This window comes from Chrysemys picta, chromosome 1 (assembly GCF_011386835.1).
Source record: "Chrysemys picta bellii isolate R12L10 chromosome 1, ASM1138683v2, whole genome shotgun sequence".
In the NCBI taxonomy this organism is placed as follows: domain Eukaryota; kingdom Metazoa; phylum Chordata; order Testudines; family Emydidae; genus Chrysemys; species Chrysemys picta.
Window position 1 is genome coordinate 217,031,777 of NC_088791.1, and position 26,539 is coordinate 217,058,315.

Sequence of the window (26,539 nt, forward strand, 5' to 3'; positions counted from 1 at the left end):
GCTTGAGACAAGCCAGGATTCATCATTATCAGTCTCTTAGTGGCAAAGCTGTCAACCAAAATATGAACACGTTTGCTTGGATTTTCATTTCCCTACAAAACTGTTTCATCCTTTCAGGTCTATGAATTCCTTTCTGGTGTAAAATAAATTGAGCTTAATTGAGACACTTCAATTTTGACTGAAGATTTCTGGGCTCATCATTTGTTGGAACGTGTAGTGTCTGTTGCCTATCCAGTCTTGGCTCACGCTAGCCGCTGCTCCAATTTCCCCTCTCAGTAATTCACAAAGGCTTTCATGTGTGCAATAACACCTCTAGAGATCTGGTTTACTCACAAAATTCAAATGGGAAAACAAAACTCCCTAAAACTCCCTGGCTTTTCCTTCAGCCAAATGTTCATACACTTGAGCCTTGCTGGTTGGAACAGGGTCTCAGAACAGCTCAGGCCCTGTCCCTAGGAGCTAAGAAAAGCCTTTGCGTAGGGCTGCTCGCACCATCATTCTGCTCCCTATCAAGCAGCCACTCCCTATCTGAAGTCTCTCTGTGGAGGACCCAAGACCTCTTGTGGCTCTCTGCAGGGATCTCTTTTATGACCCAGATGCCTGATTTAGCCACGTGACCCATTTGTCACATAGAATCATAGAATATCAGGGTTGGAAGGGACCTCAGGAGGTCATCTAGTCCAACCCCCTGCTCAAAGCAGGACCAATTCCCAACTAAATCATCCCAGCCAGGGCTTTGTCAAGCCTGACCTTAAAAACCTCTAAGGAAGGAGATTCCACCACCTCCCTAGGTAACCCATTCCAGTGCTTCACCACCCTCCTAGTGAAAAAGTTTTTCCTAATATCCAACCTAAACCTCCCCAACTGCAACTTGAGACCATTACTCCTTGTTCTGCCATCAGGTACCACTGAGAACAGTCTAGATCCATCCTCTTTGGAATCCCCTTTCAGGTAGTTGAAGGCTGCTATCAAATCTCCCCTCATTCTTCTCTTCTGCAGACTAAACAATCCCAGTTCCCTCAGCCTCCACTCATAAGTCATGTGCTCCAGCCCCCTAATCATTTTTGTTGCCCTCCGCTGGACTCTTTCCAATTTTTCCACATCCTTCTTGTAGTGTGGGGCCCAAAACTGGACACAGTACTCCAGATGAGGCCTCACCAATGTCGAACAGAGGGGAATGATCACGTCCCTCAATCTGCTGGCAATGCCCCTACTTATACAGCCCAAAATGGCGTTAGCCTTCTTGGCAACAAGGGCACACTGTTGACTCACATCCAGCTTCTCGTCCACTGTAACCCTTAGGTCCTTTTCTGCAGAACTGCTTCCTAGCCATTCGGTCCCTAGTCTGTAACAGTGCATGGGATTCTTCCGTCCTAAGTGGAGGAGTCTGCATTTGTCCTTGTTGAACCTCATCAGGTTTCTTGTGGCCCAATCCTCTAATTTGTCTAGGTCCCTCTGTATCCTGTCCCTACCCTCCAGCATATCTACCACTCCTCCCAGTTTAGTGTCATCTGCAAACTTGCTGAGAGTGCAATCCACGCCATCCTCCAGATCATTAACATTCATTTTCTCAACCTGGGGAGGCAAGCTGCGTGTCATAAATAAGGCTAGGACCCATCTCCCTTTAAAAAGAGACGCTGCCTGTGAAAGCATGTTTAAGCAAAAATGGTTTGTGGGGTTTTTTTGCAGTTTTGTTTTCTGAACAGCTCCTCCTCTTGGCCAAAATTAAAGAGGTTTGATTGGCAACTGGCATGGAAATAGCCCTCGCCAAGGAATGCCCTCGAATACTCCTGTAAAATTGGTTTTCATTTGACTGGGTTAACGAAATTGTAAACTCGTTATGGACATAACAGTGTTTTACTCTGCGGTAATAAAGCACCCAGCAAAACCGGGCCTGATCTTGACTGGGGCTCAATAGGGACTACTCACATGTGTAAAGTTGCTCAGTACTTAAGGCTTTGCAGAATTAGAGCCTAAAGAGGCATAGTTAAGCACTCACAAGTCAGGAAATGCCATACTTAAAGTTGCACATGACCATAAGTCTGTCTCCTGGGCACATGTATTACAGTGCAGTCTTTAATTATATGAACACATATGCTTTCTCAAATACACTATCATACTTTTTCTTCTTTCAAGCCTAAAGACATGTGTAGAATCTTGTAATATGGTGTACTATTTCATGTATGTCAGGCAGTCCACAAAAAACATTTATATACAGTAAACCAATACTTATTCAACATACTAAATTATTTATGATACAACAAAGAGTAATGAAAAATTACTGATGCGTAGGCCAAATAGGTCCACACAGTTAAGCATGCCTCATACTGGATTCATCCTCTGAACTGCACATAAGGAAATCTCTGCCAATAGTTGAAAAGAAAATGAATATTATAGGAATATGTCAACCAATCTTTGGGAACCATATTTTATTTATAGAATGAGTATATTTAAAAACATACTTAACAACAGGTCCAAATCAAAGGTTAGAGATCTTTACAAATTAATGTGCTACCCAGAAATATGAACATAATGAATACTGACCACTAAAATGTGCTCAAAATACACATGCTGGAGAACTTGCAGATAAACAATGTGGAATTTTTAAGGTAAAAAGTGCTTCTTTCAAAAAATAAAAAGTAAACAACTTACCAAAGTCACACAGCTTCAGAACATCACAGTGGCTTATTAAGAGATTTTCTGGTTTGATATCTGAAATATCAGAGTAAGAGAAAAAAAAAGTAAGACAGTTCCTAATGTCCATTTTTAATTTTCAACTTATTTAATTGTAAGAGAATTACAGTTATTCATACAGTGATAACAAAAATAGACCGTAGTAGAAAGTACTTGTAATCTGTACAACTAATTTTCAAACAATCCTGTAATTTTCTAAAGATGTAGAATTCATAGCTTCTGTATTGTGGTTTCTTTTTAAAAATTTCTCAGAAGAAACATGGGAAGAGTAAATCTGCACTTGCACTTATGCAAGGGCACAAAATCAACTTGTGCATGTGGAAATGTCATTAATTACCCAGTTTATTAGCAAAATGTAGGAAAATGTATAAGCTCAATATTTGTACACTTAAAATTACCTTCTGGGGCTCATTGTGTTTGTCTTCTAGAAATATTTTTGCTCTAGTTTCATAAACATATTGTTTACTCGGATACATTTTGTATAGTACCTATTGAGTGCATGCAACCTGTATACAGTAGTTACATTTTTACAACGTATTTGAGAAAAGCTCTCTCCCCTGTATTTCATATTGAAATCATCCATTGGGGGAGGGAAAAAACAAACAAACAAAAAAACAAAAAAACCATGCACCTTGTGGAACCACATTGGAAAACAAGGCTTTATAAAGTAAGAACATAATAAAATTAGATAAAGTCTCACCTTACAGTACGTGTTACACAAATAATAAAGGATAAAGAGCAAGAGGGGAAAATGTGAGTCTTAATAAACATTTTCATAATTCCTTTTCCTTTGGCAAGGTCTCCATTGTAATTTTGTCTCATTATGCAAATGGTACAATTTTGTCTCGAATGATACCCAGGAGACAGCAGCCTATTATATTGATGAACAATATTTTAAAGTAGTCTTGGGGATCCCATGCTTTTGGTGGCTTCTAGGGAGAAACTTCAGCAGTCTTGTTTGAAGAGAAGTCTGTCTGCATAGGTATTTATATGCAGGGGCGGCTCTATGTATTTTGCTGCGCCAAGCACGGCAGTCAGGCCGCCTTTGGTGTCATACCTGCGGGAGGTCTGCCAGTCCCGCGCCTTCGGCGTACCCGCCGCCAAATTGCCACTGAAACCACGGGACCGGCGGACCTCCTGCAGGCATGCCGCCAAAGGCAGCCTGACTGCCGCCCTCACGGCGACTGGCAGGCTGCCCCCCGCGGCTTGCCACCGCAGGCACACACTTGATGTGCTGGTGCCTGGAGCACCCCTGGTAATATGGTAGTATCTGAAGTCATTTAGGTGACTTCAGGGCTTAGCTAAATTGAAATAATTTTTCTATACCCACTTAAATATGCTTCAGACTTGCATCTGAAGAAGTGAGGTTCTTACCCACGAAAGCTTATGCTCCCAATATTTCTGTTAGTCTCAAAGGTGCCACAGGACCCTCTGTCACTTAAATATGGTTTGTTTTAACAGAAACTTTTTGTTTAAAGTAAATCCAAACAAATTTATGAAAATATTTACAAGCTGTAGCTCTTTTCCCTATAAAAAGAAAATTACAACAAGGGGTTCATTTCCATGTGGAAAGCTATACACACTTACCTCTATGAACAATGTCATTCTTATGACACCAGTGAATCGCTTTGATTAATTGGTAGATATAGCTTTTTACTTTTTCAGGTGGAACTCCATTCGGCATTTCTTCTAGCAATTCAAGCATATTCTAAAATGTTTAAAATATAGATATTAATTGCTAAAAGTAGCTTGACCCATAATATGATTCTAACATACTAAAGTACCATAACCATGCCAGTAAATCTAGCTCCGCAAACCAGCAGTTTAATATCCAAGGGCCATAATCTAGCCATATATAGCCGGCTTTCATTCTAGACAAAAATCTAGTGAATACCATCTTCTGTAAAGGTAAACTAAAAGGCTCTTGTTAAAATATAACGGCTTAAACCCCCAAATAATTAGCAGACTTATAGATTTAAACTTTTGCTCATTTTATTTACAAATAATTTCTTAGAACAGAATTCCCCTGCATGGTGTGACAACATGAACATTTCTCTAAAGCAGAGCATTTTACTAAATACCCTGCAATAGTTTATGCCAGTGCTTCCTAAACTTTTCAGCCAACTGTACCAGTTTCACATACTAAGGCCTTGTCTACACACAAAATTACACTGCTTTAACTATACCCATATAGCTACCTATTCCCATAGGGAAGGGAAAACAAACTGTAGTAGTATAAGGCATATTTACAGAATTTACATTTACACTGACATAACTGTGTCCACACTAAATGGTTGTGCCAATTTAACTATTTCAGTAGAAAAAAAAAAATCAGACCCCCTAACCAAAAGAGTTATATTGGTACAAAACTCTTGTGCAGCTAAGGCCTGAGATTTCAATTATACTGGCAAAGGCCTGCTACCTCCCAATCAACTTTGTGTGCAGAAATGTACAATAGAGATTAGTCTATGCTAAATCCCATTTGAATGGGTGGTAGGCAGCAGCTGCTCTCTAGCGTACAGTTTCATTAAGGTAGGAAGGGGGATATGAAATCATCAGCCTCAAAAGCCTGAAGTACCATTACTTGAACATATACCAATAGTTAATCACTGCTTATGGTGCTTGCAAGGGAAACAGAAAATTCTGATCCCTGTGCTGGAAAATGGAAAAAAATATTTTTGGATATTTTGTTTTCCACAAAGTATACAGTTATTGATTTGGGAATGTACACAGATTTTAATATTTTCAAAAGCATTTCACTTCACCTTTGGTGCACATTATCTTCTACTTTACAATCTAGTTTTGAGGTTATTCTTGGAAGCTGTCTTAACGTATGTATACAAAATACAAAGCATACACTAAAATCAAAGTATTTTTTAAAAATGTGGTAGTATTCCAAAGGCACTTGAATGCTTTTCAATCTATTGATAGATTTAGTAATTTAAGATATGGGGTATGGGTTTTGTTAAATCCATATCTACAACATGGACAAATGATTACAGATATGTCTATTAAGACACTCTAATGGATTTAGACAAGAGTACTGTTCACTAGGAGGTACTGTAAAAACCTGGACAAATAGGACAGTAAATTCCTTAGTGTTCTAATCTGAACAAGAATAGCAGTATCAAGTGGGTGAAGCATAATCCTATATGCTTATTGACAACATCAGCTAAGGAGATGATGGAAAAAGACTAGTTAATTTGGATTAGTGTAATCTGGATTTTAGTATTGCAGAGATAATACTCTTTAAAGGACAAAATGTGCTCATCAACCAGCAGAGAGGCTAAACAGAAATTGGCTAACTGTACAACGTTTTCTTCAATTCTTCTCCCTCTGCCTCACTTAAAATATAAGAATTGTCTACACATTTATCATGGCCCTGAAGAATATCTGTAAGGGTCTGTGGAATTCATTTAACACATTCTGAAAGCAAGAATCATTTATAAACTGCTAAGTGTAATTGAAAATAGAGATGATAATTACAACAGCAATGATATCAAGCAAAAATTATGCATAGCAGCTACCCTTATGATTTTAGTAGTTTTAGCAATGTCAGCATTAATAAAAAACTATATAAAGTGAATAACTACAAATATAACTATACAGCATTGTCCATATCCACATTTTTATACACACATACAGCTAATTTACAGAAGACTGCACTGATCATAGTGAGCACAGGTTAATTAAAGCAGGAACTTTAGAATCCAGACATTAAGGCTAGACAGGAACGAATGCAGTAGGAATTAACTGATTGTCAGGTAGTGCATCACAAAACTTATGGACAAAGAACCAGAATATGCAATATAGAACTTAGTGTCACCTCACCCTAGATGTAAAATGATCATCACATGATCATTTTATAATCTCAGATAAGGCAAGCAGGTAATGGTTAGGAGTCTCATGAATACTCATACAGGAAGCATTGCACACCTTGTTAGCTACAAATACGGGCAGGAAGGACTATATATATGGGGGCATTAAACTGAGGAGGACTAGTTCCAAGCTGGTCCACAGCACAGCACCAGAAGGACATAAAATTATGATTTTAGGAAAGAAAGCAAGGGCAGATGAAGGTTCCAGCAAAAATAAGTGTTTTTTGTTTGTTTGTTTGTTTTTTGTTTTTTTCAAATGAAAAGACAGAAACCAGAGTCTAGAATACAGAGCTACAGCCTACTCTTGCCCTATAGGGCTTACACAAATAGCAGATAACTATTCTGTCCTGGGCTGTCTCTCCTGAGAAGCAGATCAAGGTATAATGGGTTCTGATGCAGTCAGGGATGGAAGGAATTTAAGTCAGTCATAAGGAGATTTTGTGAGGTCCTACAATTTAGTTCATTTCAAATATTTCAAACTGTCTTCCAAAGATTAGATATGTATGTGGGGGAAAAAAAAAAAAGAGCAACCCTATTTTTAACAACAAGAGGAGAAAGAGAAAGAACCAACAGTTACATGAGGACAAGGAATCTATGTTCCCGTTTCGGAAAACACACTATAGAAGGAATCTTGAGGTAAACACTTGACAATCATTCAACCTTCAAATTAAACTGGTTTATGGACCTTTGGGCAAAAGAACAGAAACAACCCTTTCTCAAATGACACATATTCCAGTCTAATAATGCTTGTTTGATTTAGTGTCTTCACTGTACTATTTAAATATTACTTATGTCATTTGTGTAATTTTCGTAGCAGAAGAAGGGACAACATAAAATCTAAACAGAATGTATATATTTAATTTCTTGGTTTCCCATTCCTAGATTAAAATAGCTTCATTTTTAGAGTTCAAATCCCTGTATTTATTGTTCATAAATTACTTGATGATTTTGCCCTGAAAGAGATGTAAAAGATCAACTCACTTTTTCCACATATTCAAACACTAAATATAATTTTCCTCTTCTTCTGAAAGCTTCCTTCAGCTCCACTATGTTTTCCTGTTTCAAAGTGCGAAGCATTTTAAGCTCTCGTAAAGTGGTTTCTTTGACTTCTTCATTTTCTAGAATATAAACAATGGTAAGTGTGGTAAAACAAAACTTAGTACTAAGCAACAATAACCTTAGTAATCAAAGTTAACAATCTGTACACTAATGTACAAAATTCAGTGGACACTCAGAGTAAAAAGCAATCTAAAAAACTGTAAGCTATTTAAGTGATTTGGGTACTAAATATAACTATATCTGCCAGTCCACATATACAACTATTATAATGGACTTCAAGCACTCTAGTTTTAAACATTCAAAGAATAATTACTGCACACTTCTCTCTCTCTCTGATACCACTGATGAAGGTTTAGGATTTAACTTGGGCTCCCTCTGCTGCTTGGCTGGCTCTGCATCAGAAGAGGGAAAATATTGTACAATCATGTGTAAACTTGATATCCCCAGGGGCAGCTTTATGTTTTTTGCCGCCCCAAGCACAGCTGTTAGGCGGCTTTTGGCGGCATGCCTACGGGAGGTCCGCCGGTGCCGGGCCTTCAGTGTCCCTGCCGCCAAAGCCGCGGGACCAGCAGACCTCCCGCAGGCATGCTGCCGAACGCAGCCAGGCTGCCGCCCTCACAGCGACTGGCAGGCTGCCCCCTGTGGCTTGCCGCCCCAGGCACGGGCTTGCTGCACTGGTGCCTGGAGCCGCCCCTGGATATCCCTCACTCCACCGCTCTTCAAATTTTTGGTTATCCGACAATTGTTTGCATTTACATGCTTTTCATCCTGAAGAATCTTAGCATGCGTTACCAATTATGTGTACACAGTGGACAGCATCAATGAAGTGGGAACTCAGTGCATAGCACGCTGCAAACAGTGGGGATAAAGGGCCATTTTTGGCCAACAATTTAAGGACAAACCCATACCACTCTGAAAAGTACCATAGATCTCTACCAGCCCTGGGGAGGAAAACAGAGCAGAGCACACAGAATTTCTGTTCTAAACATTTCACACAAAAGAAAGACTTTCACTATAGTGTTCAATGATACAGATACTCAATTCATCCATCTCAGAAGGCGGAAGGGCTAAAGTTGATGTAGTAAAGATTTGAACCGGTTGTTCTACAGCGTCTAGGATTTCAATCTTAGATGACTTCTTTTAGAGTCTAAGCTCTTTAAGATAGGGACTGTCGTTTACTATAAGTTAGCACAATGGGGCTCTGACCTGGCTGTCCTCTGGGCAATAATGCAGTATAAATATTAACTAAAATAATAAAGCAAGCCAGTCAGCCATTGTCTTCCATACTGTTAGGCTTGACAACATTCGTTTTTTTTTCCAGTGGATTATATTGATGTTTGGTTTAAAGCTTTTTTGGTTTTTATTGATTTATATGTGTGGTGAAATTTATGTTGATTTGTGACATTTACTGACAAAAAGAAAGAAAGAAAAAAGAAAAAGATAATCATGCGTTCTATAAGTCACTCAATGGGGAGGAGGGATTGCTCAGTGGTTTGAGCATTGGCCTGCTAAACCCAGGGTTGTGAATTCAATCCTTGAGGGGGCCATTTAGGGATCTGGGGCAAAAATCTGTCTGGGGATTGGTCCTGCTTTGAGCAGGGGGTTGGACTAGATTGACCTCCGGAGGTCCCTTCCAACCCTGACAGTCTATGATTCTAGTTCCTGAAATCTGGGCAGAATAAGCATCCTGTGGAGAGCTCAGAGACGGTAGTTTTCTACAATGGGGTTCTCTCCAACAGCCAGCTCCAGTTCTGAAAAACTATTCCGAAATATTGTGATTTGTTTGATAGGGATAATCACAATTCATTTCAGCCAGTATTTTCTGCTTCAGGTATAAAACAGGACTTGTGTATGGCAAAGCTAAAACACTTGCTGAATACATTATCCAGGCATCTTGGTGTTGGTCAGAGTTTGCACTGGATGAAGTGACACAGAGGTAAAGTTAACTTCCCTGATACAACCGTGACAACCAATTGCATCTTCATTGGCCACATCCCATGGCAAACAGCATAGATAAAATATTTACCAAAATCTAATGGGTGGCATTTTTGAGCTTTATAATGAAGGTTATAATGAGCCATTAAGCCAACAAGCATAAGTGGTCAGACATAGCTGCAACATCCCAGGAAGGAATTATGCCTCTTTGGGTAAAAATTCCTCAACTGCTACCCCTTTGATCTAGTGGGGAAGAAAGTCACTTCACACTTGGCTTATTCCTCTGCTTGTGCCTGGCCAGCTCTGATGGTCAGTGCATGGACAGTAGGGGGTGGAGCCTTTGCTCTGTTCATTTCCTTATCCTGTACACACTCCAGTCCCTACTCTTGCCACTCTGTCTGGTGCCATAATCCAGGAAATGCTAATATGGCTGCACAGGAGAGGAAGGTGGGGATGGGGATGGGGAGTTTATTTCTTTTTGTGTCTACCTAGTTCAAGGGCACAGTCTAGCCTTCACACAGGAGCTAATGTATCAAAGCACAGGACACTAGTACAGCTAACACACCATCATTGAGGTTGTCATTTTTAAGTCATCTCTCATATGTGAGGTCTTGTATTTTCATCAAGTATCCGCAACATGTTTATTACCTTCACTGTCTTTGAATTTCTTGATGGCCACAATTTCATGTGTCTCCTATAAAACAAAAAACAAAACAAGAGATGAGAAAGGCAAGATTTTTTTCTGAGCACTTGGATCAAACAAAATATCCAGATTAAGTACAGTTTTCATTTTGCATTTGCAAAAGGCACACAAAAGCAAAAAAGAGTGAAATACAGAATCTAGTAAAAATCTAAATGATTAGGCCAACTGCAATATACAAGCATATTCAGCAAATATGCAATGATTAGACACCGAAACATGAAACTCTTAAGTTAGACACCAAAAATGCATATTCAGATACATACAATGAATGGCCTTGTTTTCAAAGGAGTGAGCACCTGCAGCTCCCATTGCTCAGCTGCTCTGAAAGTCAGGCCACTTATTTAGGTAATCAAAATATGGATTTTGGTACCTATATTTGTGCATCAAAATTTAAAAATATTAGCTGATGGCCAAGTTTTGCAAGACTGATTAGTGCTTTTGGGTCCCCAACTTGAAACACCTGGAAGGTGAGAGAGGTTTTTGGTACCTCCAGTTTGAGAGAGTTAAGGTACCTCAAGCTGGGCAGCCAAAACTAATCACCCCAAATCACTAGTCACTTTTGAAAATGTTGGCCTGTGTGCTTACCTCAGAACTACAGGTAACACAGCTTGAAAGAGCCTCTTGAGTAATCTAGTCCTGCCTCTGCACCCAGGAAGGATTCTCATCTAAACTGATCGTCACCACATGGTATCCATTTTACTCCTGAACATCTCTAGTTTATTTCTACTAGAGCATCCCATACCCTCCAAAACAAACATACAGCCTATTCACATAGGGCATATATGAATATAAAAGAAAGATTTACTTGCTGTCTCATGTATGTGTCTGTGTAGGATGCTGCAACATGCTACAAGAAAGTCCCTATGCTACCAAATGTAGGAGGTACATCTCTTTTTAAAATACCAATATTTTAGAGAAGTAACAGCACTTCACACAATCCTGAGGTCTGTCAGCGTACAGATGCTGAAATTAGGGGCCAGCAGCAAAACAGTTAAATCATTTTGGAACTTGTTCATACTTGTTATATTTACAAATGTGAAAACACGCACACAACTAATTATTAAAGCAGAACGTAGGAGCATCTGCTCTCTGTCCTTCAGTGTCACCAAATGTCCACAATATGTGATCCTGAATGAAAACTTTATCAGTCTATAAAAGCATGTTGGAAGACTACCATTTATTTCAGTGGGAATTGACTCAAGTCCTTTGAGATCCTTATGAAAGTCATTAATATTAGCAATAGTCAATAAAAAAGGCATGGCATATTTATTTTAGAGCTGTTAGCATGGAAACATTAAAATACTCAGCCAGCTGTTCAGGGCACTCTGCCTTTATGCTTGTTCAAAGCATAGGGTTGCCAACTTTCTAACTGCAGAAAACTGAACACCTTTGCCCCACCCCTGCCCCGCCCTTTCTCTGAGGCCCTACCCCTGCTCACTCCATCCGCCCTCCCTCCATTGCTCGCTCTCCCCCACCCTCACTCACTTGCTCATTTTCACTGGGCTGGGGCGGGGGGTGGCATGCGGGAGGGGTGAGGGCTCCAGCTGGGGATAAGAGCTTGAGGGTGCGGCTAGAAATGAGGGGTTCAAGGTGCGGGAGGAGTTCCGTGCTGGGGCGGGGGATTGGGGTGCAAGAGGGAGTGAGGGATCCGGCTGGAGGTGTGGGCTCTGTGGTGCAGCGGGGGGGGGGAGGGCGCGACTCTGGGCTGGGGCAGGGAATTGGGGTACAGGAGGGGACTCCGGGCAGAGGCAGTGGAGGGAGAGAGTTGGGTGTGGGATCTGAGAAGGAGTTTGGGTGCAGAAGGGGGCTCAAGACTGGCGTGTGGGAGGGGGTCAGAAGTGCAGGCTGTGGGCAGTGCTTACCTCAAGCGGCTCCCGGGAAGCGGCGACATGTCTGTCCAGCTCCTAGGCAGAAGGCTGGCCAGGGGGGCTCTGCTGCGCACTTCTCCCGCCCGCAGATGCCACCTCTGCAGCTCCCATTGGCCATGGTTCCCAGCCACTGGGAGCTATGGAGCCAGCGCTCAGGATGGGGACAGCTCGCAGAGCCCCTGTGGTTGGCCCTCCACCGAGGAGTCGGAGGGACATGTCACCGCTTCCCGGGAGCTGCATGGAGCCGGGCAGAGAGCCTGCCGACCCCATTGCCCTGCCAACTGGAATTTTAACAGCCAGGTCAGCAGTGCTGACTGGAGCCGCCAGGATTCCTTTTCAACTGGGTGTTGTGGTAACCCTATGAAGCACCAGGCATGTTGTTTATGCTATGTGAAAACAAAATAAGTAATCATGTGACAATAAATTAATTCTGTGATCATCATACATGATATTTATACCAGATCTGGCAAGTGTTATGTTGTGCATTGATCTTAATGACCAACTATGGCCTCTAAATGACCTCACATAGTCTCTAAACGTGTTAACAAAAGTCGGTAAGAGGAAAGTTAATTTAACAAAAGCAACTCATGTGGAAGTCATTTTTGCTGTTAGTTCCTGATCATCTCTCACAGTACATTGTCCTGCCAAAACCCATCCTACTGGCCTAATTTGAAAGCTCATGTGTTACGTAAATCCAGCTGAAATAAGACAACTGATCAAGAAAAAGCTCTGCTCACCAATTACAGAAAAAAGGAATGACAAGGCGGAGGACAGAATATTGAATTGTAGTTAGAACTGCATTCTGAGAAGTTTGTATCCCTCACTTCAAATACAGCAGCACACATACATGTGATTATAAATTAATTAATAATTAATTTAGTCTAACCTAAATTGAGCAAATTGTTCTTACTGGCTGTAACATCACCAATGAGTGACCTCAGTGTCAAAACTCAAATACATCTGTCCACCTTATAGAGCCATCTTTATGCAAAACCAAAGTTATTCATGGAGACTGCTCTGCTGACTGTTAATGTTAATGCCTCTCCCTGTCTCAGCAGAAAGGGGGGAAACTTGGTTTGGCAAACAAAGGAATGGACCAGCTTCTGGGAGGGGGGGGAAGAGCTCATGCTCATACATACTGTGGCCAAGCTCTTTCTTGTGCCTCCATGTGCATGTGGATGTTTGTCTTAAGGAGGGACTCCTCTGCCTCCTACTGGCCAGGGGTGTGTGTGTGTGTGTGTCAGGGGGAACAATTATTGGAGTCAGCTAGACTCACGGTTCTCTCTGAATGTAAAGCAACCCCGCACCTAGGAGCTATCTTGTTGCTACTGCTGCCCTCCCACCCCCTATACTTGAGACATACTGAGCTGTGTTTTTAGGATGGTGCGAGTCTGACTAATTGCCTGTTTTGGGGATCAGAAAATATTTTTTTCCAGTTGCTGCAAATAAACAGGGGTCTGGAGGGATTTTTGGCTTCCTTGCAGCATTATGCAGTCACAGTTTAAGTTAGGAGTAAGAACAGGAATTTTAATGTGAGGACGTAATATAGGAATGTTTAGTTCATTACAATTTGCAGCCAGTGTTGAGTGCAGATAAAGGCTAAAAGGGCCAGCGAGACTTTGGATATGGCTGGGGGTTCTTCTACCTGTAAATAGGGCTGCCAACCCTCCAGGATTGTCCTGGAGTCTCCAGGAATTAAAGTTTGACATAATCTTTAATTTAAAATCATTTGATGAAACCTCCAGGAATACGTCCAACTAAAACTGGCAACCCTACCTGTAAGGAGAAGGGGAGATCTGAAGTCTTCACAGACTGAGAGGCAAGGGAGAAAACTGAAAAGCGAGTTGAGTCCTAGATTATGTTTAAGAAGGTCCTCCACTAAGTATTGGTTACATGGTTTGAGCCCGTTAATCCCACACTGACCGTAATTAAATGTCTGGTATATCAGAGGGGGCAAACCGATAACAATGGGAAGGGAGGCTAAGTTAATACAGTTGTGGCCTGCTACTTAAATCCACCTCTGTGCCTGCATGTCCTCTTCAATGGTGGGGAGTAAGGCTGAGGATTGCATCTGCCGAGTTCTGCACGTGGTGCATGCCTGGAATCTATGATCAAAAATCATTTTTCTGATCATTGGTGCAGGATCCCCATTAGAGGAGTAAAGTTCTGGAACAGCCCTCCAATGGGAGTGGGGCGGGGCAAAAAACCTAACTGGCTTCAAGACTGAGCTTGAAAAGATTATGGAGTGGCTGGTATGACAGGACAGCCTACAATGGCATGTGGCCCATCAGTGACTGCCAGTGGCAAAAATCCACAACAACTGGAGATCAGACACTAGATGGGGAGGGCTCTGAGAATTCTTTCCCAGATATCTGCCTGGTGGGTCTTGCCCATATGCTTAGGGTCTAACAGATTGCCATATTTGGGGCTGGGAAGGAATTTTCCCCCAGGGTCAGATTGAAGTCTTTAAACCATGATTTGAGGACTCCAGTAACTCAGCCAGAATTTAGGGGTCTATTACAGGAGTGGGTGGGTGAGGTTCTGTGGCCTGCAAGGTGCAAGAGATCAGACTAGATGATCACAATGGTCCCTTCTGACCTTAAAGTCTATGAATCTAGATCAATTTCCTAGTATCAAAGCATTTGTATGTTTCTACCCAAGCAAATCATGAAAGATTACAACTGAAAGCACAGGTGTCACCTCATTTCTTATTCACTGTTAATTATGTAAAATTTCAATTGTGCAGGAAACCTTACATTTAATTTGTTTCCTTCAGTTGGTTCCTTAAAAAGTCCCTAATGTCAATGGGGCAACTAATCCAGGAGTACAGCTTTACTCAACATAAGCAAGGGTGGCAGAACCTGTGGCCATTTTTTGTCTGGATAGAGAAACATGTCCTACCACCTTAACTTCTCTTTCTCCGAGATGTCACATTTGCCAAGCTGAGCCTCATGTCAGGATTGGCAGAAAAGTCCTAGATTAAGAAAAACTCAATATGAACATGTTTTAATGGAGTAAAACAAGTTTCTCTTTATGTATCAAGGACCCATCTGTCAGCTCTGACCTCAGGCACAGAGCAGGAAACAAGTCCTTAAAAAATATAGCTAAGATGATGTATTTCAGAAACCAATTTATTTTGCTATACTGCTAGTACCTTGGGGTATATGTTTTAGTAACTAAGGCCCCAAAGTTATTACTGTTTAAAAACTGCCCAGTCATAAAGGCTATTTAGAAAATATAGGACAGAAGGCTGAGAGAAAAAATCTCAAGCGCTGATGGCAAGATTTCTTCTGGCTGTCTGATAAAACTTAAAGTTGCTGCAGCCTTTTACAAGAATGTACTGTTGGTGCAGTTGAAGAAACTTCCCTTTTCCCCCCCATCTGTGAATGAATGAATTAAATAAATTATATCAAACGTGAAGACGTTATATGATGTTGCCTGATACCATAGAAAAAAATAGGGAACTTGATGGACTCATAGAGTGATTAAATGAAGTTATATGTATCAAAGGGAAGTCAACTATAAGTGAAACAGTTTGGGCAAAACAATGTAAACTTTAATGGCAGGGCAATCCCACTAGGGAGGAAAAAACAAGTTGCTTTCACGTTGATTTCTTTTAGTTTAGTGACAAACTGAAGTAGTAAGGCTAATGTATCCAATCAAGCTTATGCTATCAAGTAAGAGAAATCAACCTGTGCTGAGACAGAAAATAGAAGGAACTGAAAACCAAATTATGTCTTTATAAGGACACTTGATCACAGAGTGGAATCATCAGAAATGTAACTGTGATTAATAATGCACAGACTCAGCCCATTCACAATACCAAGGACCCATCACTGTTAAAACAAGAACAGAAATGGAAGATTTATACAGCTGTTCTACAGAACAATGGTTCTTGAAGTGGCTTTGCATTGTATAATTAACAGTTAAAATATGTTTAAAGAGAATAAAATAATTTATATAAAAGTTCTTCCATATTCTATGAACTTTAAACTGGACATTTCCACAGCTAGCAGAGAGTTGATGGAGAAAATGCAACTTGAGCAAGCATCATTGCAAAGTTGGCCCAGGAATGCACTACAGAGGGGCCCAATGAAACCGAACTGTGGAGATAAGTTACCAAAATAAACCAGATAGTGTTCAAGGTATGTCCCAAGATGGTTGGACCAACAGCTATGGCCAATTTGTCTTACATGAGCTGTTCTGACAAGATATGTTGCACAAAGACTGGAAAATTTCAGCCCCAGTTGCCAGTACTCAAAAGGTGATGCCTCATTCCACGACTGGATAGTGAGACGGGACAACTCTTCTTCGGAAGAGATATGGATTGCCATCTGGTTGGTCCACACCAGCACTTCCAAGAAGAGGAACCAAGTTGGACTACCCAGCAGAAATGGGATAAAATAGCCTGTCTCCTTCAGTGCACAACTTCCCGAAAGCCAAAATACACCTGGAAGGGAGAAGACTGAGGTCCTGGGCCTGCCACCTGGGAGTCTTCCTGGTGACATCAAGTACCTAAGATGTAGGCATCTTTAACTGTCTGTATTTTCCAGTAATTCAGGTTTGCCCACTAGCACACCAGAAAAAAACTACAGTCATGGCCATCCTTCGCTCCACCTGTGTTTGCAATGACAACTTCTGCTGTGAACTCCTGCATGTGAAAGCTGATGTCTGAGCAAAGATCTGGTGATAAGTAACACACAGACTCTCTCTTGGGTTCTGACCCAAATCAGTCATCTGACTGCTTCCTCAAACCAGGCACCTAATTAGTAAGGAATTGTACATTCTTGCGTATGTGCTCTAAAGATTGTCAGAGTTACAGTGTGTGTTGTTCTTTTGTAACAGGTTCCAATCAAGATTGCTGTAAAGTAGATTTGAAACAGAAGTTACTGTTGTTAACTAAGATTGTAGACCACTGTACATGTGTCTAAGATAGTTAACAGTTTCATACTGCCCTCCAAGTTCTAGGTGTATACAGACATGAAACAGACCAAAGTGCACAAGCTTCTTGAACTGCACTCAGTCTATACAGTCTCTTATAAATGTAGAAGTTTATCTTAGGCCTGGTCTACACAAGGAGGGGGAGGGGGAATCGACCTAAGATACACAACTTCAGCTACGAGAATAGCATAGCTGAGTCGACATATCTTAGGTCGACTTACCTTGCGTCCTCACTGCATGGGGTCGACTGCCTCCACTCCCCCGTCGACTCCACTTCCGTCTCTCGCTGCGGTGGAGTACAGGAGTTGACGGCAGAGTGATCAGGGATTGATTTATTGCAGCTACACTACATGTGATAAATCGATTCCCAATAGAGCGATCACTACCCTCTGATCCTGCGGGTAGTGTACATGTAACCTGAGGTAGTTAGGAGTGCTAGTCAGATACTGGGGTTAATATAATTTGTGGAGAAGTAGGTTAAAAGGGTTGACTACTTTAGATTCATTGGGAAGGAGATGTTGGTGAACTGACATATGAGAAACTGACCAAAGTGTCTTATGCTGTATCTTAAGATTGGTTTCTTTCCCTCTCTCACCCCCTGTTGTGTTAGCAATATAGGAGTCGATAGCCCATTGGCACAAGTGAGGCCCTATTCTGATAGACGCATGGTCCAAAATCTAAACACAATTTACCATCCCGACACAGAGATTGAGTATACAGTAGAACCTCAGAGTTATGAACACCAGGGTTACGAACTGACTAGTCAACCACACACCACATTTGGAACCAGAAGTACGCAATCAGCCAGGAGCAGAGACCCAAAAAAAAAAAGGGGGGGGGGCAAATACAGTACAGTACTGTGTTAAATGTAAACTACTAAAAAATAAAGGGAAAGTTTTAAAAAATAAGATTTGATGAGGTAAGAAAACTGTTTCTGTGCTTGTTTCGTTTAAATTAAGAGGGTTAAAAGCAACTTTTTTCTTCTGCATAATAAAGTTTCAAAGCTGTATTAAGTCAATGTTCAGTTGTAAACTTTTGAAAGAACAACAACAACATTTTGTTCAGAGTTAAGAACATTTCAGAGTTACAAACAAACAACTTCCACTCCCAATGTGTCCGTAACTCTGAGGCTCTACTGTATTATTTTCTGTTGTGGTGTGATTTGATTCTGAAAACCTGAATGGTTCTATCGACAAACTAGAAAATTGATGTTAGCCAAATCATAATCAATACTAGTTTGTTATCTTATCTCCTATACTGTTAGTTGCTGTTAAGGTTATTTAATAAAACTCTATAAAACTCAATTCAACTCTCGAGTCCTTTTCTTTAGTTAAGCAGCCAAAATTAAAATTAAGGTGGTACAGTAATCAGTTAAGCAGTTTTTAACTAAGGTTTGTTTTATAGCCTATCTTTTTTACAGTGCCATACAGGCCACTGGCTTCAGGTCAGAAATCTTAAATCAGAATAGCATACGTCAAAAAGGTAAATATTAATGCCACAAATGTCATGCCAAATTATGATGAAATGGCTTTATTTTTTGAGGCAGCTAACAAGCTGCAGTAAATCTTGGGTACCATAACTGTACACATGAAAATATTCTGGAAAGATCTATATGAAGTCTAAAATCTCCAAATTTGTTCCATATTCTTTAAAGAACAGGCATGGATTCAGTGTTTTCCCCTATACTACAATGGTCTTTCTTAACTTTGCATTTTTGCTTTAAATGGTACATATGAACACCACTTTTTATGCACATATCAGGAGAAATTAATTAAATGCTGAAGGAAAGAAAATGCCCTGTAGGAGCTGTGTATTATTATTGCAAGCATATTACCACCCCCCCCCCACCACACACTATGGCTTTTATACTAGCAGCCATGAGAAAAAAAGAGAAGAGGTAATCCATTTCCCTTTCCTCAGAATTAAAAAGCAATGTGTGCTTTGACTTTCCAATTACTTACACATATTGTGGGTGGAACTGGAATGAATAAATAAGCACTGACAGGGTTCAATAGTGATTAAACAGAGTGAATCTTTAAAGTGACTAACTGAGGGAAGAGGTTGTATATAAAAGGAGCGATAAGATTAGGAATAGAGATTATCATGGGTAGATGTTTAACGTGTTGCACAGAGAGGTAGCTGTGACACACCCATCAATGTTAATAGGAGCTGCACCAATCATACGCCATGCAACACACTGAACATTTACACAAAGGGTTATAAATATAGCTTTAACCCATGACATGGCATATTTTAGTGGTAGATTAATTCACATCTTGGATGTGTTGAAGCATGAGTCCGCAGGTCAAGAATTAAATACATTTTTAGTTTCTTGCAGAAACATAGAATCAGAATTATTGCACAAGAGAAATATTTGTTACCCATAAAATTTAATTTATAACATAAAAACAGCTTGCAATCTCACTTAATTTCCACTAAACTAGGATTACATATGGCCCATTTGCTTTGTCACAAAATAGCTTAAAAATAAATGAACAAAGAATCCCTCCCCCTTTCCTCCAACAACAGAATTCAGTCAAAAATATCTTCCTGATCCGATGGCCTTTCTAAACAAAACCAGTGCTGCATGTGATTTTTCTGGCCTACGCAAATATTGCATTTTTGCAGCAATAAAATGTGCAGGACTGACCTGTCAATTATCCCACAAATAACCTAATGAAAACTTAAATAATGAAAATTAACCAGTGTCCCTACATGAGCCTCACCAAAGTCCTACAGTACCATTACAATAAGGGGATGAAATTATTTACCCTTTATAAAGAAATGCTCATCATGAAAGCTGTAATTTTGGTAAATAAAAAGGTATTTGAAAAGATTTGCAGAAAAAAGGTGAATACACCTTATCTTAAAATTCAATAGACAGAATCCAGTTGCCTAGATGTTACCACTTTTTTCCTCCCTTCTTGATGGTTGTAATTTGATACATAAATTTTTCCATCACTACATCCCGAACTATAATGTGACCAGTACTAACACAGGGGAGTGTTTCCTTTTTCCAATTCCGAGTTAATAAAAGAAGTGCTACTAATAATAAATGTTACTAAAGATTCAGGTTCTTGGAAGGCCACATCATTAACTGGACCTAAATGAATCACTAATGGGTCTTTAGGAAGACTGTTTACAGATCTGATCTGTTTGCCTGCCCCAATAACCTTGTGCCCTGGACAATACCACATATGAATAAAGTTTCCTATCTTTTCTCAACACCTCAGTTACTGGTTGTTTTATAAACTTCTTTTAAGTTTCACTGGAGCATCTTAAAACAGAGAGGATTCACAAAAACTAGAGAAGAGATTTTCCAAAAACAATTAAGGGATTTAGGAGTACAAATCCAATGGATTTTCAAAGGACTTGTGATCCTATCTCCCTCAGCAGCTTTCAAAAATTGCTAACCCCAAATCACTAACCATTCCTCAATGTGCATTTTTTCTCCATCTCTTGAGAAAGACAGGGTTCACCTTTATGTCCTTAATGAGCAAATATTTATACATTAAATGACAAAACACTACATTAATACAGAGTTGAGGTTGCTTGGTGGTATATCATCCCCGTGGCAGAAAGCAGAGTTGAGCAAAACTCAAACTTCTGAAAACTAGGAAATACAATGTTAAGAGGTTGCCCATGAAACCTTATCTCTGCCCTCTTTCAGCAATGCCCCAATACGCCCACTTAATGCAAATACCTTTACTCTGAAAACCACACAGTTGCTGAAATGTACAAGCTCTTCACCTTCTCTTGCAACCCATTCCTTCTCATCCACAGGATTCCATTTAACACTACTAATGGACAGAAGGGTGCGGGGGGAGTTGCACATGCCACTTTCCCTCTATCCTCTTTGAGTAATGCCCCAATATGCATACACAGTGCATATAGTGCACACGGCCCCTTGGCACTTTAAGATTCAGGAGGTCCAGATCCTGGTATACACTCACATACTTAGTCATCTCCCCAGAAAGAATACCACATGTGTACAGTTTTAGACTGACTTTACAGCCTTTTACAACTCCCTTACCCTTACTAACAGGATACCATTTCAATCTACACATTTAACCATCATTAAAGCATTAGAACCCTCTTCTATTCCACCTTACCGATGACAATATCCTTTGTAATAAAAGCCCTGTGCCCTGCTGCTGACATAACCCACATAATTTTGCATAAAAATGATGCATACTTTCTCCCAAAGGTACACATGCACCTCCTCCCTTCCTTCACACCCAAAAGGGTGCAAAACAGATCTCTCTATATCACAATCACTGCTCCATCACACAGGTCAAAGTAATCCACACATGTTCTCATATCACAGACAAGCATGCCCAACTACTACCTCCACCGTTTAATGTAGGTACATCTAACACACTGACTGCACCTGGAGAGTATCCAAAGAATTCCCATTGGCTACTGCCAGCTCCCAGGGAACAGAGGAAGGTGGTGAGGGCACCTTTTTTTGTCCTTTAATAGTGTTAGATGGAATTCTGTTGGTGAGACAGAATGGGTTGCAAAAGGAGGTGAAGAGCTTTATACCCCACCCAACAGTTTACATTGTGAGACTGAGCTATTCTTTGAATTCAAGGTAATTTGTTAATATTTAGTTCTGAACATTCCCATTGCGCTGAATGTCACCCAGAAAAAACACTGGGTCAAGTTGAAAATCAATAATAGCTTCTAACTGTCAGACTAAGAATAGTGCTTTACTATTTGAAACTGCCATTCCTCTAATTATGCCAGGTTTTTGTTTCCTCCATATAAAGCATTTGTACAATACAGTAATCAGAAGTGTTTGGAACATAAAGGAGAGTTTTAAGTAGAATGTTCACTTTGATTACAGGTATCCTGTCTATTCACAGTAAATTAGTGTTGTTCCATCTCTCCCAAGCCTTTTTTCAGAATGATCCTAATTTTACCTTATTAGGAAAACATAACTACCAGTACTTGTTGCTGGACTCCAAGATATGTATTTGAACATTTGGTCAACTAAAACGAAATTTACTGCCTACCAATTGTTCTTCTGAGGCTGAAAAGAGTCTGAAATAGAGTCAGGGTCCAAAGTTAATTGAACTAAGGATATGTCTACACTGTATCTAAACACCCACAGCAGGCCCATGTCAGCTGACTCGGACGTGGGGGGCTCAGGCTGTTTGACTGCTGTGTAGACATTCAGACTCAGGCTGGAGCCACAGCTCTATGATCCCATAAGTGGGGAGGGTCCTAGAGCTCAGGCAACCGACTGAGCCCAAATGTCTACACTGCTGTTAAACAGCCCAACGAGCCTAAATCAGCTGACACATGCCAGCTGCAGATTTTTAATTACAGTGTAGACATACCCTAATTCTTCGATTGTTTCCTGAAGGTAACTGAAGGAATTGGTAAGTGTAGCCTTATTAATTTTTGAATTAATATAGGATTATTGATAGACTGGTTTTTATATTAGTGACATGGGTTAAGAGGTTGGCCTCATAGTTAACTACAGTATCAGGATTAGCAGGGTGAGAATCATCATTAGGAGTGTCATGGGGGACCCTAGGAGCACATGAGGAACAATAACCATAACTGATGGACATTTGAAAACTTGTAAGTACTTTTATTAAGACTCTTACTAAGGAGATAAACAATATCAAAAACACTCCACAACAACAGGAAAGAAAGGGCTAACAGCATGTCTAGTCCTAATATGCGCATTATTTACACTTTCTAGTAGAGACCCTGAGATATCAACCATTATTCTTATCACCACCAGTGGTTGTCCTCCTTGTCGCCATCCCCCAAGGCATGCAGGCCAGAATACAGCATTTATAGTGTGTTATACTGATACCCCCTGTACCTTATGCATAATGGTTTCAGCCCTTTTTTTTAGCTGTACTTTTCCACCTCACTAATTTCAGGGTGCCTTAGTTTTCTTAGGCTAACTCCTTAGTTTCTCATTAGCATTTATATTAATGAATTATTATGGTAATATGCAGTCATTACAGAATTTCCCCTGATGTTACTACCAGTCATCTTCAGGTATTAACTGATCCATTGCAACGTATTTTCCAATTTATTTCTGAATAGTTTCCAGAACATCAGTACTTTAACACATCTTTTACTGTAATCTTATATTTTACTAGTACAGGGTTCTCTTGCTGTCAACTAGTCCCACCAACCTGTTTCAGGCCTGAGGCCTTCTATGGCCAAGCTATATATCTTATACACCTAGAACCTGCAGGTCTTGTATTACAGCCTTATATTACTTATATATCTAATACATACTTATTGGTGCTACATACTTAGTTCCACATCCCTTCGGTGTGATCCTTCTCATATTTTACCACTTAAACTTGTAAGTCAAATCTAATCCCCTTATGTTAATTACAAAATTATATGATGATGTATATATATTTAGCTTCACAAGTAACAAAATAACATTGTCAGCACATACTGAAGTTTTATCTTGGACATCAGCTATTCTTTTTACTTCGGTACTAATTGTAGCATATTCTTTTGGTAAGTGGATCCATGCCCAATGGAAAAAGCAGGAAGACCATATCCGGATGGTACCTCTAGAAGTGTAAATTTCTAACATGTATCCATTAATCTTCGCCCTGCAGCAGGCTGCAAATATAGTGATGTTATTTAACCTGAGGTGGTTGTATTCAATTCCCTATTGTTCTGAAACTGCCATCAGTAATCCCACTCTACTTGATCAAAGGCTCTATAAAAATCTAGCACTAACAACATACATGGGTCTGCCTTTGATCAGGCAGATCTGCCTGTGACAGAGAGCCTGTTTGATCTGCACGTATATGCTTAAGCGGTGTTTTAGTTTAATTTATTAGCCAAAACCAGAAATCATAAGGGGAAGACAGGTGCGGATCAATCCAAAATTGCCCTGCCACTCCCCATGAAGCTCTAATACTGGCCTCTGTTGGAGACAGGATATCGGGCTAGATGGACCATCGGTCTGACCCTGTATGACAGTTTTTATGTAATATTTGTACATGGTTTAACAGGGAAATAGGCTACTACTACTAATAATAATGCACTACTGAATGATAACTGGACAGATGCTTTATCTGTGATAGTTATCCTTATCTGTTTTTGTTTTATGATTTTTTTAAGATGTATCTAAACTTGCCTAGAATCAAGAAAAAAACTGCTGAATAATACTGTCTACTCTTGATGTAGAGCATATATGGACACTATATTAAACATTTTTCACAATAAGGTTTCTTTTACCTGCCTTCCTTGTCTGCAGTCTGGAGGTGGGGGAAGAGAAGTATACTGCTATCTTGTTCATACTATTCCAGACCTGAATCTAGCGTCGTGTCACTAACTGCAACCAACATAGTTAGTCCTCAGAGCAGCTGATGGGGTCAGTTCCTTGGTTTTATTTGGGAATCTCTTCCTACTTCGGCTTTGACGGCCTGCCACACAATTTCCCCTTACTTCTCTGGTGTCTCCCCTGGCAACTCATGTCTTTCCTCAAGTAGACAGAAGGATCATAGAACTTTTTTCCCTTTTTTAGATCTTTAACAACAAAGGTTATTTTTTCTGGCAGAAGATAAGTTTGAGTGGGAAATCCCATCTGTATTTTATATCTTCAGTTCCTTCTTCCATTTCACTATGCACTCATCATATAGCAGCTAATAACTCCTGAAATATCTGGATTTTGCTCTCTAGCCTTTGTTGTTGATAGGAATACAATTTTATAATTATATCCCTAGGGTGATTCCATGAATTGGTAGGGAGAAAGCTCTGAGGGCACAGTCTGCTACTACTTCATCTTCTATGCTCAGATTTTAAAGCTCTTTAATGATATGCTGTACTAATAGAGCAAAAGCACCTCAACCTTCAGAGGGGCTCTTTTCATTTCCCATTAGTCCTTTTTTCCATGATTCTCCCATCATTTTACAGAGCCCATCTTGTCCCTGTCTCTAAACTTCTTGAAACCATGCCACAGATTCAATATCACCACATCATCATTCTTTCCTATTCCAGTTTCAACTATGCTGACCCTCTCACTGAGGTCAGCCACATCCTTTTTTATGACCAGCATCTTGGGGTAAGTATCAGCTCAATGCCTTGATCTCTGTTAGAAGCTCATTCATCTCAGTTTGTGGAGAAGAAAGGGTCTTTTCTTTCTCTGCCTGAGGCAGTCTGCACAATATCTTGTCTGCCTCATGGAGTTACAACAAATCCCTTTGAGCTGCCAGACTACCATTTTACTTTCCTAAATATTTAAGGCTTGGATTCCTTTGGGAATAGTCATAGGATCCTTTCTGGATGGTTTTTAAGGAACAGATTATGACTCAGCGCTATGCAGCAACACAGGAAGATACAACCCTACCACGGTGCATATGCTTGGTTTCTCCTCATCACAGCTCCAGGTGTAGGAGGAGGAAAAGCAAGGCTGCACTACACTACAACAGGTGGAAGGAAAGTGAGCCTATAAGATCAGGGCTTGGGTACCTGAACTCATTAGCTTCGGGAGCTGAGACAGCGTGAAGGCAGGGGGAGGCAGTTTGGTCCTGGGGATGTAGGGTGACTTGATTTTAGAGGGACAGTCCCGTTTTGGGGGTCTTTTTCTTATATAGGCTCCTATTACCCCCCACCCCCATCCTGATTTTTCACATTTGCTGTCTGGTCACCCTAAGGGGGTGAAGCACTGGACTTAGGAGACCCACTTCCTATGCCTGGCTCTGCCATTGGCATAGTGGGTGACCTCAGGCAAATCATTCCCCAACTCAGTACCTCAATTTCTCTATCTAGGAAATGAGGATAATGATACTTAACTGTAATAAAGCTCTTTGAGAAAGTGCTATGAGAGCCAAGTATAATTCTTGTTATTATTATAGGATCTGAGTGCTTCAAACACATTAATTGTTTTCATAACTCCTCTGTGAGGGGATGGGGAATTATCCCCATTTTATAAATGGGAAATGGAAGCACAGAGGTCCAGATTTTTAAAAGGTATTTAGGCTTTGCTGCATTCATGCTGCAATGCCTACATTTTATTTTCAAATGGGATCTAGGCATTAAGGTGCCCAAACCCCATTAACAGTCAACTAAGTTTAAAAGGATCCATTAATTTCATGTACCCAATTTGAGACACGGAGGACCTGATTTTTCAGAGTACTCTGAACTTAAAGTGCTATATATAAATTTTAAGCACAGCTCCTGCTGACTTTAGTTGCAGCTTTAAGTGCTCAGCACTTTGGCTAATATGACCTCACAGTATTAAGTCAGTCACCATACAATGAGAAATATACAATTAGTGACCACCTCTGAAAAGTCACACAAGACTGCTATCGCAAAGACAGGGATAGAATTCAATTCGCCGAGGCAATATTCAACTGTCTTAACCATATCTCTGCAACTCCCTGCCTCATTTTCTGTACACCTTTCAACTTCTGCAACAAATGAACCAGCGGTCGTACGGACAACAGCCTTATTCACTACGC

The 26,539-nt window shown here is 40.4% G+C and overlaps 1 protein-coding gene across 7 annotated transcripts in view; it reads right to left on the reverse strand.

Annotated features, from left to right (window-relative positions):
* CDKL5 (cyclin dependent kinase like 5) overlaps nucleotides 1–26,539 on the reverse strand; it is a 197,846-nt gene that overhangs the window by 58,485 nt on the left and 112,822 nt on the right. For all 7 annotated transcript variants that reach the window (XM_065580048.1, XM_005281557.5, XM_005281558.5 and 4 more), the window contains 4 exons: nucleotides 10,215–10,260; nucleotides 7,554–7,690; nucleotides 4,282–4,402; nucleotides 2,653–2,712 (listed from right to left, as the gene is read on the reverse strand). In XM_065580048.1, coding sequence (XP_065436120.1) covers nucleotides 2,653–2,712; nucleotides 4,282–4,402; nucleotides 7,554–7,690; nucleotides 10,215–10,260 — 364 coding nt within the window. The remainder of the gene's footprint in view (nucleotides 1–2,652; nucleotides 2,713–4,281; nucleotides 4,403–7,553; nucleotides 7,691–10,214; nucleotides 10,261–26,539) is intronic.